General features: G+C 36.1%; 1 protein-coding gene across 9 annotated transcripts in view; it reads left to right on the top strand.

The window, feature by feature from the left end:
• Nucleotides 1-16,948, top strand: part of LOC127173071 (acidic mammalian chitinase) — a 171,745-nt gene that overhangs the window by 151,905 nt on the left and 2,892 nt on the right. Inside the window, exons 1-12 of one of the 9 annotated variants that reach the window (XM_051122708.1) lie at nt 1,246-1,273; nt 1,364-1,410; nt 1,499-1,525; nt 1,657-1,861; nt 2,053-2,109; nt 2,200-2,365; nt 2,611-2,735; nt 2,856-2,979; nt 3,058-3,240; nt 3,346-3,462; nt 3,553-3,685; nt 4,195-4,646. The exons of 2 other annotated variants lie outside the window; for them this stretch is intronic. In XM_051122708.1, the coding sequence (XP_050978665.1) occupies nt 1,386-1,410; nt 1,499-1,525; nt 1,657-1,861; nt 2,053-2,109; nt 2,200-2,365; nt 2,611-2,735; nt 2,856-2,979; nt 3,058-3,240; nt 3,346-3,462; nt 3,553-3,685; nt 4,195-4,445 (1,413 nt within the window). In that variant the 5' untranslated portion in view covers nt 1,246-1,273; nt 1,364-1,385 and the 3' untranslated portion in view covers nt 4,446-4,646. Of the gene's footprint in view, nt 1-1,243; nt 1,274-1,363; nt 1,411-1,498; nt 1,526-1,656; nt 1,862-2,052; nt 2,110-2,199; nt 2,366-2,610; nt 2,736-2,855; nt 2,980-3,057; nt 3,241-3,345; nt 3,463-3,552; nt 3,686-4,194; nt 4,647-16,607; nt 16,627-16,716; nt 16,767-16,854; nt 16,882-16,948 lie in introns of those variants that run through there. 6 more of the 9 variants (XM_051122706.1, XM_051122707.1, XM_051122703.1 and 3 more) reach the window with 6 other exon arrangements.

Below are 16,948 nucleotides of genomic sequence, written 5' to 3'. Positions count from 1 at the left end.
ATAACAGCATTTATCTGAAATAGAAATCTTTTGTAACATTATAAATGTATTTATCATCACTTTTGATCAATTTAAAGCATCCTATATATATATATATATACTCCAGTCTTTTGTGGATCCTTTAATGAAAAGAAAGCTCAAAAGAACATTTAATTAGAATTTTTTAAAAACTCTGTAAATGTCCTTAGTGTCACTTCTGATCAATTTGATGTGACATATTTTTTGTCTTGTGTAATGTTCTTTCTTATTTTTCTCACGTATGTTATTACGTCACAATGTACCAGTTATAAGATATGAGCAATACAACACTGATGTTCTCTTTCAAAGTCTTCAAAACTTGTATATTTTTATTCATTTTTTATGTTTCGATAAGATTTGATGATAAGATTGTACACAGTTTAATGCATTCCTGTAAAATGGGACACTGCAAAAGTTCATTGGTAAGTGCAGTCTAAATCTCTGTTTAATTTTGGTTTCTAAAACATTGGGGGGATTTTGCTGATTCTGCGATAAGCTTAAAGCTCTTTATTATGTGGTTCTGATAGCACAATGATCTTATATAAGATGATTATCTTAAAGATGAATCACTCATGCAACCTCTTAAATAATTTGAACCCCATACAGTTTTGGTGTGCTGAAATCTGCACAAAAACATTTCATGCTATTGGATCTTAAGTAAGATTTAGTTAGTTAGGATAACAATTACTATTAATAGAAATAATTATGTTTAGCAATACCTTAAAAGAAGTAATATATAGATGCAGATCTTTTATATCTTTATCTTTTAATAAAAGGTGAATCTCAGAGGAGCAGTTATAGTGTAGTTATCTTTTTCTTTACGTTTATCACACACTGTCATTTTACTTTGGTACATATTACATGATAATTCTTTCATAATTATTTTTTACAAAACTAAATGCATATCTGGCATTAGATAAATATTCTTCAATATGTAGAAGTGAACAGATCCCCTGCAAATTTCATATCAGTGTAACAATCATTGGCACGTTGCTCAGATTTTATTGCAGCAGGCTCAAATTTTTTCATCTTATCTATGATTTTAGCTTCACGTAAATTGTGCTGAAAAGGCCAAAGGTATTTAACTCACACGTTATTGTCAATTTAGTACATAGTTTATGAGAGATACCATATCTTACATCATCCGTTACAATAAATCATCCAATATGGCTTAGACAACACCCAATTTAATATAAAAAGCGAAAGGTCCTGAAGTTTCTCTTCACATTTTTCTTGATTGAGAAAAGGCTCCTAGGTATGTCCAGCGAATATACTTCAGCTAAATATCTTTATTTCTACTTTTATGTTAAATATAATTAACAAAACTCTTCTTTGTTACTTACAGAGCATTTGGGAAACAACTGGAAATGGGAAAGCTTACACTTATTGCAGGTAATATCCTGAAATAATACTTGAATACTAGCGTGTTTTTTTCATTCTTTTATATTTGTCATTTACATGATATCATTGCATCTTCCAGGACTGGGCTTGGTGCTCTGCCATGTTGGTGAGTGATTTAGTTACTTTTACATCAAATTCATTTTAACGAACTACTAATAACTGATATGTTCAAATCAGAAAGATGACTATCAACTCAAAATGTCTTGTCTAAGAGCTTCTTTGTGTATCCATATCCAGCCGTCTCCATGGACATGGGCTGCTACTTCACCAACTGGTCTCAGTACAGACCTGGAATTGGAAAGTATATGCCTGCAAATGTCGACCCTTTCCTTTGTACTCACCTTCTCTACGCTTTTGCGATGATCAACTATGCCAACGAGCTGGTCACCTACGAGTGGAACGATGAAGTTCTCTACAAGGCCTTCAATGAACTCAAGAACACGTATGTATTAGTTACAATATAATGTTTATCACTTCAGATGTTCAATTTCTCAAATCATTTATGATTTTTTGTGAAACTATGAAGTAATTTGCTCAGTGAATAACAAAAAAAGAGTTAAAATGCAGTTATAATTGCCAACCTTAAATCACTGTATATCAAAAAATTCTAAAATATATCCATTATCCTCACAGAAACCCCCATCTGAAAACTCTGCTGGCTGTTGGTGGATGGAACTTTGGTTCATCACAGTAAGTATTCTGAAAAAATGATCAAGTTTAGTTTTGTGTTGTCAAATGAAATGCAAAAACGTCTAAGACGGTTCATTAAATCTGTCTCAGGTTCTCCATCATGGTGTCCACTGCTGCAAACCGTCAGAAGTTTATCCAGTCTTCCATCAATTTCCTGAGAACTTACGGATTTGATGGTTTGGACTTGGACTGGGAATACCCTGGATCAAGAGGAAGTCCACCTGAAGACAAACAAAGATTCACACTGCTGTGCAAGGTGGGTAATACAGTGTCTTTTTAAACAAGTATAGTAGTGCACTTTTCTTATTTAATCTCTTTTTATGTCAAGTCAAGTAACCTTTATTTATATAGTGCTTTATACAATAGTTTATAGATTATTCAGCTTCAGTTAGGTGTTGATTCAGTTCACTGATGGGCAGCTCAGCTCAAGACAGTAGTTTGGTTATTTAGGTCAAGTCAGTTCACTTCTTTTCATGTATTTGTCTATGTTTTTCTTTGCAGGAACTTATTGAGGCCTATGAGGCTGAGGGCATAGCTACTGGCAGACCCAGACTGCTGCTGAGCGCTGCTGTAGCAGCTGGCAAAGGGACAATTGATGGAGGATACGAGATTGCTGAGATTGCCAAGTAAGTGTGATGACACTGAATCATAACATTTACAAATTGGCAAAGCACTGAGGTGAAAATAAGCGGTAGCATGAGACTGAGGTTCAGACCCCTTGTGATTGATGTAATGATTTTTTCCAGGTCCTTGGACTTCATCAATGTGATGACTTATGACTTCCATGGAACTTGGGAGAGCTTCACAGGACACAACAGCCCCCTGTACCAAGGCTCAAAGGATGAGGGAGAATTGATCCACTTCAATGTCGTAAGAATTGATTTACTGTAACATGAGATTTTCAAACCTCCCAAATGAATCCATTTTAAAATCACAACTCTCATTCAGGATTCCGCTATGCGCTATTGGAGGGACAACGGTGCCCCTCTCGAGAAACTCAGAATGGGTTTTGCCACATACGGTCGCACTTTCCGTCTGTCATCTGCAGAAACTGGCGTTGGAGCCCCAGCTAGTGGACCTGCTGCAGCTGGAACCTACACTCGCGAGGCTGGATTCTGGTCTTACTATGAGGTGGGAACTTTAAAAAAAGTCATTCTGTCCACAAAATTTGAATTTATTCTTTAAAAGTGAACATTTTTGAATATTCGCAATATCTAATACCCAATATCTGTATAGATCTGTGGATTCCTAGCGGGAACAACCCTCCAGTGGATTGAGGATCAGAAGGTGCCTTATGCCACAAAGAACAATGAGTGGGTTGGATTTGACACCAAGGAGAGCTACGAAACTAAGGTACTTATGAGACTTCACTGTAGTTGTGTTTCATTGTTAACATTTGTCAGAAAGTGACTAGAAAATCATTCCTTTTCTTTCAATTCATAGGTCCGTTATCTGAAAGACCACAACTTTGGTGGAGCCTTTGTTTGGGCGCTTGATCTGGATGACTTTGCAGGACAGTTCTGTAATCAGGGGAACTATCCTCTCATGGGCCATCTGCGCAATCTTCTGGATATCGGTGAGTCTTTGCTAATCACTAGATGGTGCTGTTCAAAACGGCAGACAAGTAGGCCAAACTCACTCTTCTCCCTTTCCCATCACATATCACACCGGAAAGGCATTTATTTTAAATAAAAATAAAGGAAATACTAAAAAGTGGAAAATAAAGTGCCTCATGGGTGTTTAACAGGTAGGATTAGGGGTAGGTGTAGGGAGGGCTTTGTTGTCCCATTTAATAATTTTAATAAAAATGATGATTTACACTCAATACATTATTATTGCATACTGTTTTATAATGTACTACAATACTGAGGTGCAAATATCTGCCACAAGTAGTATAAATAGCATAACTACTAATTATTGCAAAGAAAATACTGCTATGTTTACATAATGTAAAAAGAATATATTGTGTAAACTTAGTGTAAATAGCATCTATCTCTATTTGCATTTAGCCACTGCCTAAATATTATAAGCAAACAAAAGCCAAAAAGCTACCTAGCTAATGCTAACATATCTGTATTTTTTCAGAATTGCCTCCAACCACCACCCTCAAACCCGGACAAACAACCACAACTACCACCACAACAACCACCACCACCACTCATGCTCCAGGATCAGGATTCTGTAATGGAAAACCCGATGGACTCTATGCTAACCCTGATGACCCCAGCAAATACTACAACTGTGCAGGAGGCAATACTTATGAAAACAGCTGTGCTGCAGGTACCGTGTTTGATGACAGCTGTAAGTGCTGTAACTGGCCCAAACGCAGTCACTAATGTGAAAAGAGTGGAACACAACACTGCAAATGCTTAAGCTCAAGAATCAAAACTATGTTATGAATATAATTACTTAACATGCTTTGTTTTTTCCTTGAAATGTATTTTGAAAGTGTAAAATGTGTTTAAAAAAAAAAAAAAAAAAAAAAAAAAAAAAAATTATTATGTGACTGCTGTTAGTACAACTGCTGTATAATGAATCATTTATAAACAATGTACACAACTTAAAAGCTCATTTTAATAAACAACATGCAAATATCATTACAATTATTCTGGTTGTATTTTATTACATCATCTTGCATTCAAAACAGAATGGGATCAATGAAAAAATAATTTGATCATTCGATTAGTGTTCTGTGATAGATGTTTTAGATGTTTTATTACCACCTTCAATATATAATGGACAAGCATATCAATAATCAAAACAGAAGAAAACATTTCAATCAGAATAACTGCAATTTGTGGCAAGAAATATTTTGTAATTCTAATCGACTCACTGGTGACCTTCATATAAGAGAATTAAAATGACAAATCTTGGTTAAATTCATGAGCGTAAACTGATTATCTTTGAGTTTACCTTTCTGCTGAATAGTACTGGCAGGTATTTTTAGTAACAGTCTGGTAAGATTAACAGTGTATGATTAGATTACATGAAGCTACCGCAGAAGTTCAAGTCAAGTTATTCAAGTGAAATCACCAAACAAAAAAATAGAGCCACACGAGAATCGCTCATTTATTGATTTAAGTGTGGGAAGTGAATTTGAGTTGTACTTCATAAACAGTAGGCCTGCTATTCTTCCCTTTGGTCCAGTTACACACCGCACATCTCTAATGATTTTTTTTTACTTGATATGTTAAATTAAAGCAAATTTTAGGGAGAAGAGAGAAGAACAGTTTAATCTGTAGTCCAAAAAGCAGGAATGCAATTAGCATTGTGCAGCTTTGGAAATTTCCTATAGGTTTTTTTAGAATGGTGATTTTGGACTTATGTGTAAATGAAAGTCTGTTGTAATACTTGAAAAGACTTTTACATTTCACATTAGTGGACCCTTTTCCCAAACGTTGATGTTGCGTTTCCAAAGTTATTGTTTTTTTTTTTTTTTTTTTTTTTTTTTTTTTTTTTTAGATTTTCATTATATATATATATATTTACTTGATTTTTTTCAGCTTTTGGCAAGGCATCATGATTTTTTTTTCTTTTACTGTTGGTGCAAATTGGAATGCAAAAAATTGTACTTGTGGTTTCCACTCACCACTATAATAGTTTACCAAACTGTGACAGTTTCTCCTTCTGAAATGTAAATGTGCTGTGGTTTCCAAACAGTCATAATTCACATAAAAACACAGATAGAAACTTTGTTGTTTGAACAAACTTGTGTATGTACACATCTACCCTATAATGACAAAAATCCATGCAGTGGTTTTTAATTAATCTGTACAAATAATATCCCCTTTTTCAAATTGAGCCACTCTCAGATGCCGTCACACTGACAGAGGCCGCTCCCACGATAGTTGATTGACATAAGTGTCTTACCTCATGTCCGACCTCCATTGTTTTGATGCCAGAGCAGGGATGTAAGTTAGATAAGAATATCACAGATTGAGAGATTGAGGTGTTGTGTTGCTGGATGTAATAATGAACATAGTGGTTATCGAACATCTGTGTTGCTGATGAATGGATTACGTTTGATGGAGCTTCACTCTACAGCCTAGAAGTGAATCATTAATCCAGCTTCACTTTAAGTATAAGAATTTTATGAATCTTGCGATCGCCTTTTCTAATAATGTGCTAGTTAGCAAGTTTAGCGGCTTTAAGCTGCTAAATGTGGCTAAAGTAAACAGACTCGTCACTCCACAAAGAGAAGAGAGGGGCGGGGCGAGCAGAGCTCATTAACATTTAAAGCAACCTCAACCAGAACAGGATGATTTTTGCAGAGCTGATTTTGGCAAGGTAAAAAAGGTGTTATTTACACTACCATCGAGAAATTTTAACCAAAGTATATTATAGACTTTTCATTAAGACCCTAAAGAATCATCATCAACTTGTGGAAAATGGGCATCCGTTGACCCCTTTAAAGATTAGTTTGTTTCCCAAATTAAAATTTCCTGATAATTTATTCACCCCAATGTCATCCAAGACATGTCTTGTGTTCATGTCTTTCTTCAGTCAAAAAGAAATTAAGGTTTTTGATGAAAACATTCCAGGATTTTTCTCCATATAGTGGACTTCAATGGGCATCAGTGGGTTGAAGGTCAAAATTGCAGCCTCAAAAAGAGCCCTACATGATCCCAGCCTAGGAATAGGGGTCTTATCTAGTGACACAACCAGTCATTTTCGGATATATATATATTTTTTAACCACAAATGCTCATCTTGCACTAGCTCGACCTCACGCATTAAGAAATGCATGGAAGTACCAACCACACACACAGGTGCAGACAATGAGGGAGAAACCAAAACACAGAGCTGCAGGGGGAAATGATGGGAGAAACCAACTAAAAAGTCCAGGGGTGTGACATTAACTTCCCCTCCCGGAAGGCACGTCCTCGTGCCGACAAACAGGGAAAACAAGATGTACAAAGTCTTAGGAAGGAGCTTCGGTGGAGGACGGACTTCCGAGGGGAGGGCAAAAGATGGAGTCCAGGGTGGTGACGGAATAGTCCATGGAGGTGATGACGGAGAGAGGAGCCAAGGAGGAGACAGGAGGGATCTAAAGCAGGAGGAACCAAGCCTGACCCAGACCGCAGCCATGATGACCCATGGTGAAGCCGACGGAGGGAGGAGCCATGGTGGAGGGCAGGCTGACAACTCCCGGGGGCCGACCGACTGAGGCGGAGCAGGTGGTGGTAGAGCCCAAGGCGGAGACGGAGAGCCGATGATCCTGGGCGACACAGAGGATCCGGAGGGCCCAGGCAGAGCCCAAGGCTCTGGCGGCCAAGGCAGAGGTGGAGATCCGGAGGTCCGCGGCGGAGCTGGAGCAACAGAGGACTGAGGCGAAGGTGGGGCGACGACTGACCGGGGCGGAGCCGGAGGGACGATGGAGCCCGGTGGAGCTGGTGGACTGACGGGCGACGGTGGAGACGAGGGAGCTGAGAGCCGGGGTGGAGCCGCAGGGTCGGAGGGCCGAGGCAGAGTCCAGGACTCTGAGGCTGGAGGCGAAGATGAGGGATCCTCCAGCCATGACACCAATGGAGACTGGCAGACCCGCGGCGAACCCACCGCACAGATGGTGAGCTGAGGGTGAGCAGAGGGATTGACAGGTGACAGCGGTGACAGGGTTGAAATAGGATGGCTGTTGGAAGGTGTTAACTGAGGGAGGGTGGGTGGGAAATTAACACAGACAGTTCATGATGTGCAGGGGGTTTAATGACAACGTCCTCAGAAATTTTCAAATCTTGTTCATAGTTCGTCACATTTTGTCCCAGATCCAAATTTAGCTCACCCTCAGCGGTGGTGCCGTGGGTAATGCTGTCCTCAGCATATTCACGCTCCACTGAACTCCTCACCGTCGCGGTCACAATAGCCGGCTCTCGCACCTGATCAGACGGCTTGTGCAGCTCAGGCTCCATGGCGTTCCATAATCGGCAGCTCTGTCGCTCTGGGCTCGGGCTTTCCGCCTACAGTGGGCTCGTGCGCGTGCTCCGCGTGTCGGGGTGGTGGTTGGCTGGGCTCTGGGTCAGGAGTGGATCGGTTTCTAGCCAGTGTCCACTCCACAAACGCGGCGAAATCCGCTCGAGGGCCGTCCTCGGACGACGGCGCTCTGCAAGATGCGTTTAGACTCGTGTCATAAAACGCACAGAGCGCGTCGTCCGGGTAGCTGGTGGCGTCAGCTACTAGTTGGAACATGGTAGTATAACCCTCGAGCGGCAGACCCCCCTGCTTCAGGAGGATGAATTCCGGACGGAGTAGGGGATCCATGGGGAAAACACAACGGAACCAAAAGACTGGAAAAAACGAACGAGAAACAAAACGGGGGGAAACACGCAAAAAAAAAACAACAACTGTATCGGTCAGACCTTCTGTCACGCTTCAGGCAGGAACAGACGAACAACGACGTAGTGAAACGAACAATCTTTAATAATCCACAAGGAACACAGGAAACACAGGGAGGTAACGTTAAGGTCTGACAAGGCAGGAGAGCAAACACACACATTAAATAGACAGACTGATTAGCCTTTTTCACAAAAATCGGAAGTGACGTCAGCGCAGGGTAAAGTCAGTTCCGCTACAGGTCTGTGCCTATTATATTAATATGCTCTTGTATCAAATAATGCCTTTTACCTTTTCTTTTTTGTCTGCTTTCCAAGTTGTTATATAATCAACAAAGAAACAACATTTTACTTGTTTGTAATTTATATGGGCACTCAGACCGGTACTCGTCAATATAATATATGCGCAACATAGCGCCAGCTATAGTTTCTGTTCTCCATCTCCGGTATATTTAAGCGTATTTTCTCAATTTACTCAGTCATTTCCCTCGAATCACTACATCATGGTAAATTATGACAGCGTTTATATCCAAATGCACATTTCCCCAAGAATAAATGAAACAATTCTGAGTCCGGATGATGCATAAACTCAATACAACAACGTAATCCAGATCCAAAAGGAATAAAGCCATTAATCGGAGTCATGTCTTATTTAGTATTATATTATTTTATTATGTATATCCCTGGGCACATTATGCAACGTACATTTACACCCTACAGTTAATAATGCAAAGGAGAGCACGTAGAAAATACAATATTACTTTCATAATAATAATAACAACAATATTAATCGCGAAAAAAAATGATGTGAAGAGTCATAATGCACAGCCAGCACCAAATAGACAGTACGGAAAAACTTAAAACTGTACTGTATTATAAGTGCTAACATTCATAATTAAATAAACATAGTATTTGTGATGACCAGACCCTGACACAAAGTTTTTGAATAAATGTTTGCTATTTTTAGAGTAAAACACCGGTATATATCATACTATCATAGTATCTATTTTGTAAAAATAGACTTTGATTCCCGAACTTACTCTTGTTCAGTACGGCCGCTGCTGTCACCGGAAAAACGTTTACCCTGCAAGCGCCAATCCGGAAGCCAGAAACACGGAAGTGTGAAAAAGGCTAATTAACACACACAGGTGCAGACAATGAGGGAGAAACCAAAACACACAGAGCTGCAGGGGGAAATGATGGGAGAAACCAACTAAAAAGTCCAGGGGTGTGACACCCAGAGTTCAAGTTCACATTTATTTTTAAAGCACATTTAAAAACAACAAGTGTTGTACCAAAATGCTGTACAATAGTAAACAATATTAATCAATATAAAAAGCAAAAAAATAAAAATAAAAAAAGATAAACATATATATGTATATACGTATATACGTATATGATGTGTATACATATATACATATATATATACATATATACATATACATAATATACATATACATATATATTCTCAGTCAACACCATAGAGAGAATAAATGAATAAGTATAAGAATAAGAATAAGAATAAGAATAAGAATAAGAATAAGGAATATATTTATTCTCATAAAGAGAATAAATTAATCTTCAATCTAGATTTAAAAGGTCCAAAGCTGGAGAGGATCTCACAGCAACTGGAAGTGCATTCCACCATTGAGGAGCCACAACTGCAAAGGCTCAGTCACACTTAAGGTAATTGCACACCGAGTCCGAAATTTTTGTATGCGTTTTTTTGTGTAGTAAGCATTTTCCTATCAAAATGCTTACTACGGATGCCTGCAGAAAATCAAACCTGATTCGATTTTTTTCTTTATGACGGACAAAAGTTTCAGAGGAAGTGTGTAAACGTGACTGACACAACGAGAGGTTGTATTTTTTTTTTTAAAGTGCGAAAATTTCAGACAGAATTTTCTGACTCAGAGTGCAATGACCTTTAGTCTTTAAACAGGACCGCAGAACAGACAGAAACAACTGGTTACATGAACGGATCTTGAGGCCGAATATGGTTTAAGGAGATCAGCAATAGGGCCTATACTGTGGTGCTTGCCCATGCAGAGATTTATAAACAAACAGCAAAACATTAAAATCAACTCTGTATCTGTATCTGTATCTATCTAAGTGATTACAAAGCGAATGTGAAATGGCAAATTAGCCTGCCACATCATAAAGTTTGATTCCTCTGATAATGTTTCAGGAGCACAAGGAGATTTCTTTATTCTTATATTACACAGCTGAGCTGATAAACTACCAGCAGATATCTGGAACACCTGATTTGGCACAAGATTAGATCGATTTTTTTAACTGTAAATGTATATTTACAGTAGGCTATATATAGTATCACTGTAAAAGATGACACAGTGTTATCTGTGTAAAATCTTACTTATTTGTTTCTGCTCTGTGAACATTACTCAGTTTGACTAAGTAAGGTTTTTATTACTTTCTGTTATTACTTCCTGTTACTTAAAGCATTGCAGTTAAGTTCACTGAACTGAATTATTTGTGATCAATGAAAATGTCAAAAATGTGGCTTCTTTGCGCATGCATTACACAACATAGCAGACAGGCACAGATGAAGAGAGCACGAGCATTTTGTGTCACCACAGGCATTTTCTACTTTTTTTGTATTTCTACTTTTGTGTTCTTTCATACTGTCAAACTGCAGTAAGATATTTACTTTTACAGTCTATATTTAAGGGAATACTGTATAGTTATGTTTAACGTGTTGTCATGTGGTCATTAAAGCAAAATAAACCCTTTGAAACCAGCCGCGAAATTAACTTGTCGCATTCTTAAGGGACATAAACGTTGTGATGACACACCAAAAACAAAACAAACAAAAAAAACAAAAACAAACAAAAAAATGTGATGACGGAATATATTAAGTAAGGGATAATCAACAGTTTGCCCTGCATTAAAAGGAATTTAAATGCACGAGAAGTGCATTAGAATCCTTTAGTGCATGGCAAGCTGTTGGTTATCCCATTTATTCCATGGTCATTTGCCAAGTTATAGACAAGTTAAAAGTGCATTGCTCTTTGCAGTGCAGTAGTTGACCGAATGAGTAAAAATTACAGTTATTTTCGTTAATTAAGACACATTTACATAGTGTGGTAAGATCACATTTATTTGAATGAATTATAGCATTTATTTCAATTTCTTTTTTTTAAAGAAGTCTCTTTTGCTCACCAAGCCTGTATTTAATTGATCCAAAGTACAGCAAAAGCAGGAACTTTTGAGATATTTTAACTATTTAAAATAACTCTTTCTATTTTAAACAGTTTTCTATATTTCTGTTAAAATGTAATTTTTCCTGTGATTTCAAAGGTGACGTTTTAGCATTACTCCGGTCACATGATTCTTCAGAAATCATTCTAATATTCTGATTTGCCGCTCAAAATCTTGAAATCAAGAGTATATATAGAATCAAAGTCTAAATATATGGAATAAATGTCTGAATATTTAAAATGAATGTCTGAATTTATGGAACAAAATTTGTAGCTATTGAAGGAAATCTGATGCACTAAATATGTTGCAATAATGGAAATATGATCCTCAAGATGATGTGATGTAGACTCCAAACTCCAAAGTCCAAAAAAAAAAAAATAAATAAATAAATAAATAAATAAATAAATAAATCTTTCAAAAAGTTGTTTCAACTTAACTTAATTTGTTACTCCACTAATTTTTTGGTTTAGAAAACTTGAAATTTTAAGTTACTTAATGTTAATTTAAGTGACAACTGGAATATTTTAGTTGATTTATTTTGTAACAGTGTGTTTGTGTTGTTTGGAGTATGACCAGCTGCTGCAAAAAAGTCTTGTAGTTCAACAAAGTATTGAAAAATTCCTGGGAATGACATTTTAAATGAATCACAATTCAAAAGCCTATTGCTCTGATAATGAGGATAAAGCAAGCTATACATTATTCAGTGAGAATTGTTTCATTTGCACTTTCATTCCATATATACAGACTTTGATTTATATATATATATATATAAAACATTAAGTAACTTAAAATTTCAAGTTGACAAAACAAAAAAATATATTCAGAATTTCATTCCATATATTCAGACTTTGATTATATATATATATATATATATATTCAGACTTTCATTCCATACACTCAAACTTAATATTATAAATATAATTATTTCCTGAATGGCATTCCATAGACTCCTGATATTTATATATATATATATATATATATATATATATATATATATTCTGAAGAATCATGTGACACTGAAGACTGGAGTAATGATGCTGAATATTTAGCTTTGATCACAGAAATAAATTACACTTTAAAATAAATTCTAATAGAATGCAGTTATTTTAAACGGTAAAAATATTTCACAATATTACTGCTTTTGCTGTATTTTAGATTTTTAAACGATATTTTGGAATTTTAAATGTAATTATTTTTTGTAAAATAATAAATATAAAAATACCCAATTAAGCAATGGATGTCTTTTTTTATTCATCTTTAGTTATGTGGAGAACCCGGACACACTTCATATCAAGTTGCGATAAATGTCATGTTACTTACTATATAAACTATTAAAGCAAGCAATCTCTATTTAGCCTATGTATGTACTGCATATGGAGAACTGTTGATTCTGTCATTCAAATGTTAACACTTTATGATGAGTGAAACACATCTTTAAACACAATAACTGACACTTATGCAATACCAACTTTTACAATAGTTTTACATGCTTTTACAATACCAAAATCAAACTGTCCCCTTTAAATTTGTTAAAATTTGCCTAAAATCGATGTAATAAATGTGAATTTATCTCATTACTTAAATGAACAAGGTAAGGTTTAAAGGTTTTTTATTAACAATTAGCCTAATGTAGTCAGTGCAAGTGTATTACAAGCTGCCATGATGACGAAATCAGCTCCGTATATTAGACATATTAAAAATATTAGATTTACGTTGTGCCATTTTAGCCTAGACATCCTTTACAAAAATAAGAAAACGTGTGTTAGTAAAACGAAGGACAATAGCCTATTATTTTATATAGATCCCCGAAACTGCCGTAAATTGCTTCGACATACGTCCGGGTTTCCCCGGTGCAGGGATTGGGGAACATAGATATGTAATATGTATAGATGCCCTATTCGACCGTTCCAAGCACATAGATGTGTCCACCATCTTGGAACGGTCAAGTTGATGTCATTCACTATACTATAGGTTCGCAGACCAACGGCTGTGCAGGATTATGGCATTTCGAACATTCAGTGATTACTAGGTGAATGATGTCAAGTTGACTATTACAATATGGCAGACTGCTTACGTCTACCATAGAAAAAGTCGCTCAAGAGGCATCTGTGTATATATCTATGTTGGGGAATCACAAGGCGATGGGCGTGACTTCTGGCGTCACACGTGTATGTGGGCGGAGTTGCAGCGGTGATGGGCGTGGCTTCTGACGTCATAAGTGTATGGGGGTGGATATGTGTAAAATAGATTCATTGTACAGGTAACTTCATTGATTATAATAGAGTTTTGTGAGATTGCGATGAATTAAGATGAGTGACAGCTTTTTAGTGATAATAAACAGAGCGCTCTTTGCACCATAGCAATGGACGGCACTAAAACCCTTTACGGCAGCTTTATTTCATGCACCAATTTTCAAAAACAACCTGTTTAACGCAAAACATATTTATAATAATTATACAAGGGAGGGATGGGATTGGGAGACTGCAACAGCTCCTTGGTGAAGACCTCATGAACTAGACACCCACTGGCACAAAACCTCAGCAAAGACAACTATAAACCACACCATGCTGGTTTCATCTGACCAGAGGAGAACTGGCTCCCAACTGAGCCTGTTTTTTTCCTCCATTTCTGTCACAGATAGAGTTTTGGTTTCTTGCCACTGTCACATTTGGCTTGCTGTCAGAAAAAAGGTACAGTTCTGTCGCTGAGGCGGTACCCTAAGGTACAAAGTGAAAATGTACAAATATGTACTTTTAAAATACTAATATGCACCTTTAAGGTACCAATATATACCTTTAAGGTACCAATATGTACTTTCAATGTACTAAAATGTACCTTTAAGATACTAATATGTACTGTTTAGGGGTAGGTAAGGTACAAAAATGTACCTTTTCACTTTTGTACCTTAGGGTACCGCCCCAGCGACAGAACTGTACCTTTTTTTTCTGAGTGTAGCTTGTAACGCTCTGCCTTATCGGAACATGTTACAATAATTAAAAGGGGTCAGATTATACTGTGTAAGGTAAAATAAGTGTTTTTAAAAAGATGAAACAAACAACAAAAGTAGACTGAATAAATAGTGTATTTACACAAAGAACTTAAAACAATAAAACTAGAATATCTTAGGCTGTTAAAAGCAGATTGTCCATTTGAATCGTACCATAAAACAGTTAAGAATAGTGGGTTGAAGTTCCAAGGTAAAAGTGTCCACCGGTGTATATACAGTCTAAAGAAAGTAATAGTCCAAGACGTGTGAGATACTGGAATGGTAAGTCCATAAAACAACTCCACAATCCTGCGTGTTCAGTGTTTGGTCAATGACCCTGTTTGTTTGTCATGGTGCTTGCTTTATACTGGTCTACTTTCTGACCCATGAACATTTAAAGACATCCACACATCCACAATGGCTAAGACAACATGTAAAACCATTAAAACTCAAATATATATATATATATATATATATATATATATATGCTTATCAGGGCCACATATATTTAATCAAAAATACAATAAAGCAGTTATATTGAGAAATATTATTATTAATTTTAAAATAATTGTGTTTAAGGTTTATTTTTGCCATTTTTATGCCATTATTTTGATAGGAGAGAAGCGAAAAGAGAGAGGGGAGGTTAGGATCGGAAAAGGTTTGTGAGCTGGGATTTCAAACTTATTTGTTGGCGCCGACTTGTTTTTTTGGTTTTTTGGGGTTTTTTTTTTTCTTGTTTTAATATGTTTTAAAATATAATATATACCGTTGATGGTAAAGCTGAATTTATGGCAGCAATTACTCCAGTCTTTAGTGGATCCTTTAATGAAAAGAAAGTTCAATAGAACATTTATTAGAAGTTTTTAAAAACTTAAATGTCCTTAGTGTCACTTCTGATCAATTTGATGTGACATATTTTCTTGTCTTGTGTAATGTTCTTTCTTATTTTTCTCACGTATGTTATTACGTCACAATGTACCAGTGATAAGATATGAGCAATACAGCACTGATGTTCTCTTTCAAAGTCTTCAAAACTTGTCTTTTTATTATGAATCTTGTACTATATTTTTATTCATTTTATACGTTTCGATAAGATTTGATGATTAGATTGTACACAGTTTAATGCATTCCTGTAAAATGGCAAAAGTTCATTGGTAAGTGCAGTCTAAATCTCTGTTTGATTTTGGTTTCTAAAACATTGGGGGGATTTTGCTGATTCTGCGATAAGCTTAAAGCTCTTTATTATGTGGTTCTGATAGCCCAACGATATATATAAGATGATTATCTTAAAGATGAATCACTCATACAACCTCTTAAATCATTTGGACCCCATACAGTTTTGGTGTGCTGAAATCTGCACAAAAACATTTCATGCTATTGGATCTTAAGTAACATTTGGTTAGTTAGGATAACAATTACTATTAATAGAAATAATTATGTTTAGCAATAGTTTAAAAGAAGTAATATATAGATGCAGATCTTTTATATTTTTATCTTTTAATAAAAGGTGAATCTCAGAGGAGCAGTTATAATGTAGTTATCTTTTTCTTTACATTTATCACACACTGTCATTTTACTTTGGTACATATTACATGATAATTCTTTCATAATTATTTTTTACAAAACTAAATGCATATCTGGCATTAGATAAATATTCTTCAATATGTAGAAGTGAACAGATCCCCTGCAAATTTCATATCAGTGTTACAATCATTGGCACACTGCACAGATTTTATTGCAGCAGGCTCAAATTTTTTTCATCTTATCTATGATTTTAGCTTCATGTAAATTGTGCTGAAAAGGCCAAAGGTATTTAACTCACACGTTATTGTCAATTTAGTACATAGTTTATGAGAGATACCATATCTTACATCATCCGTTACAATAAATCATCCAATATGGCTTAGACAACACCCAATTTAATATAAAAAGCGAGAGGTCCTGAAGTTTCTCTTCACATTTTTCTTGATTGAGAAAAGTATCCTAGGTATGTCCGGTGATTGTACTTCAGCTAAATATCTTTATTTCTACTTTTATGTTAAATATAATTAACAAAACTCTTCTTTGTTACTTACAGAGCATTTGGAAGAAAACAACTGGAAATGGGAAAGCTTACACTTATTGCAGGTAATATCCTGAAATAATACTTGAATACTAGTGTGTTTTATTCATTCTTTTATATTTGTCATTTACATGATATCATTACATCTTCCAGGACTGGGCTTGGTGCTCTGCCATGTTGGTGAGTGATTTAGTTACTTTTACATCAAATTTATTTTAATGAACTACCAATAACTGATATGTTTAAA

Source organism: Labeo rohita, chromosome 11, assembly GCF_022985175.1.
Source record: "Labeo rohita strain BAU-BD-2019 chromosome 11, IGBB_LRoh.1.0, whole genome shotgun sequence".
Classification (NCBI taxonomy): domain Eukaryota; kingdom Metazoa; phylum Chordata; class Actinopteri; order Cypriniformes; family Cyprinidae; genus Labeo; species Labeo rohita.
Note: the sequence above shows the minus strand (reverse complement) of the source record. Positions and strands in the feature narration are given on the sequence as shown.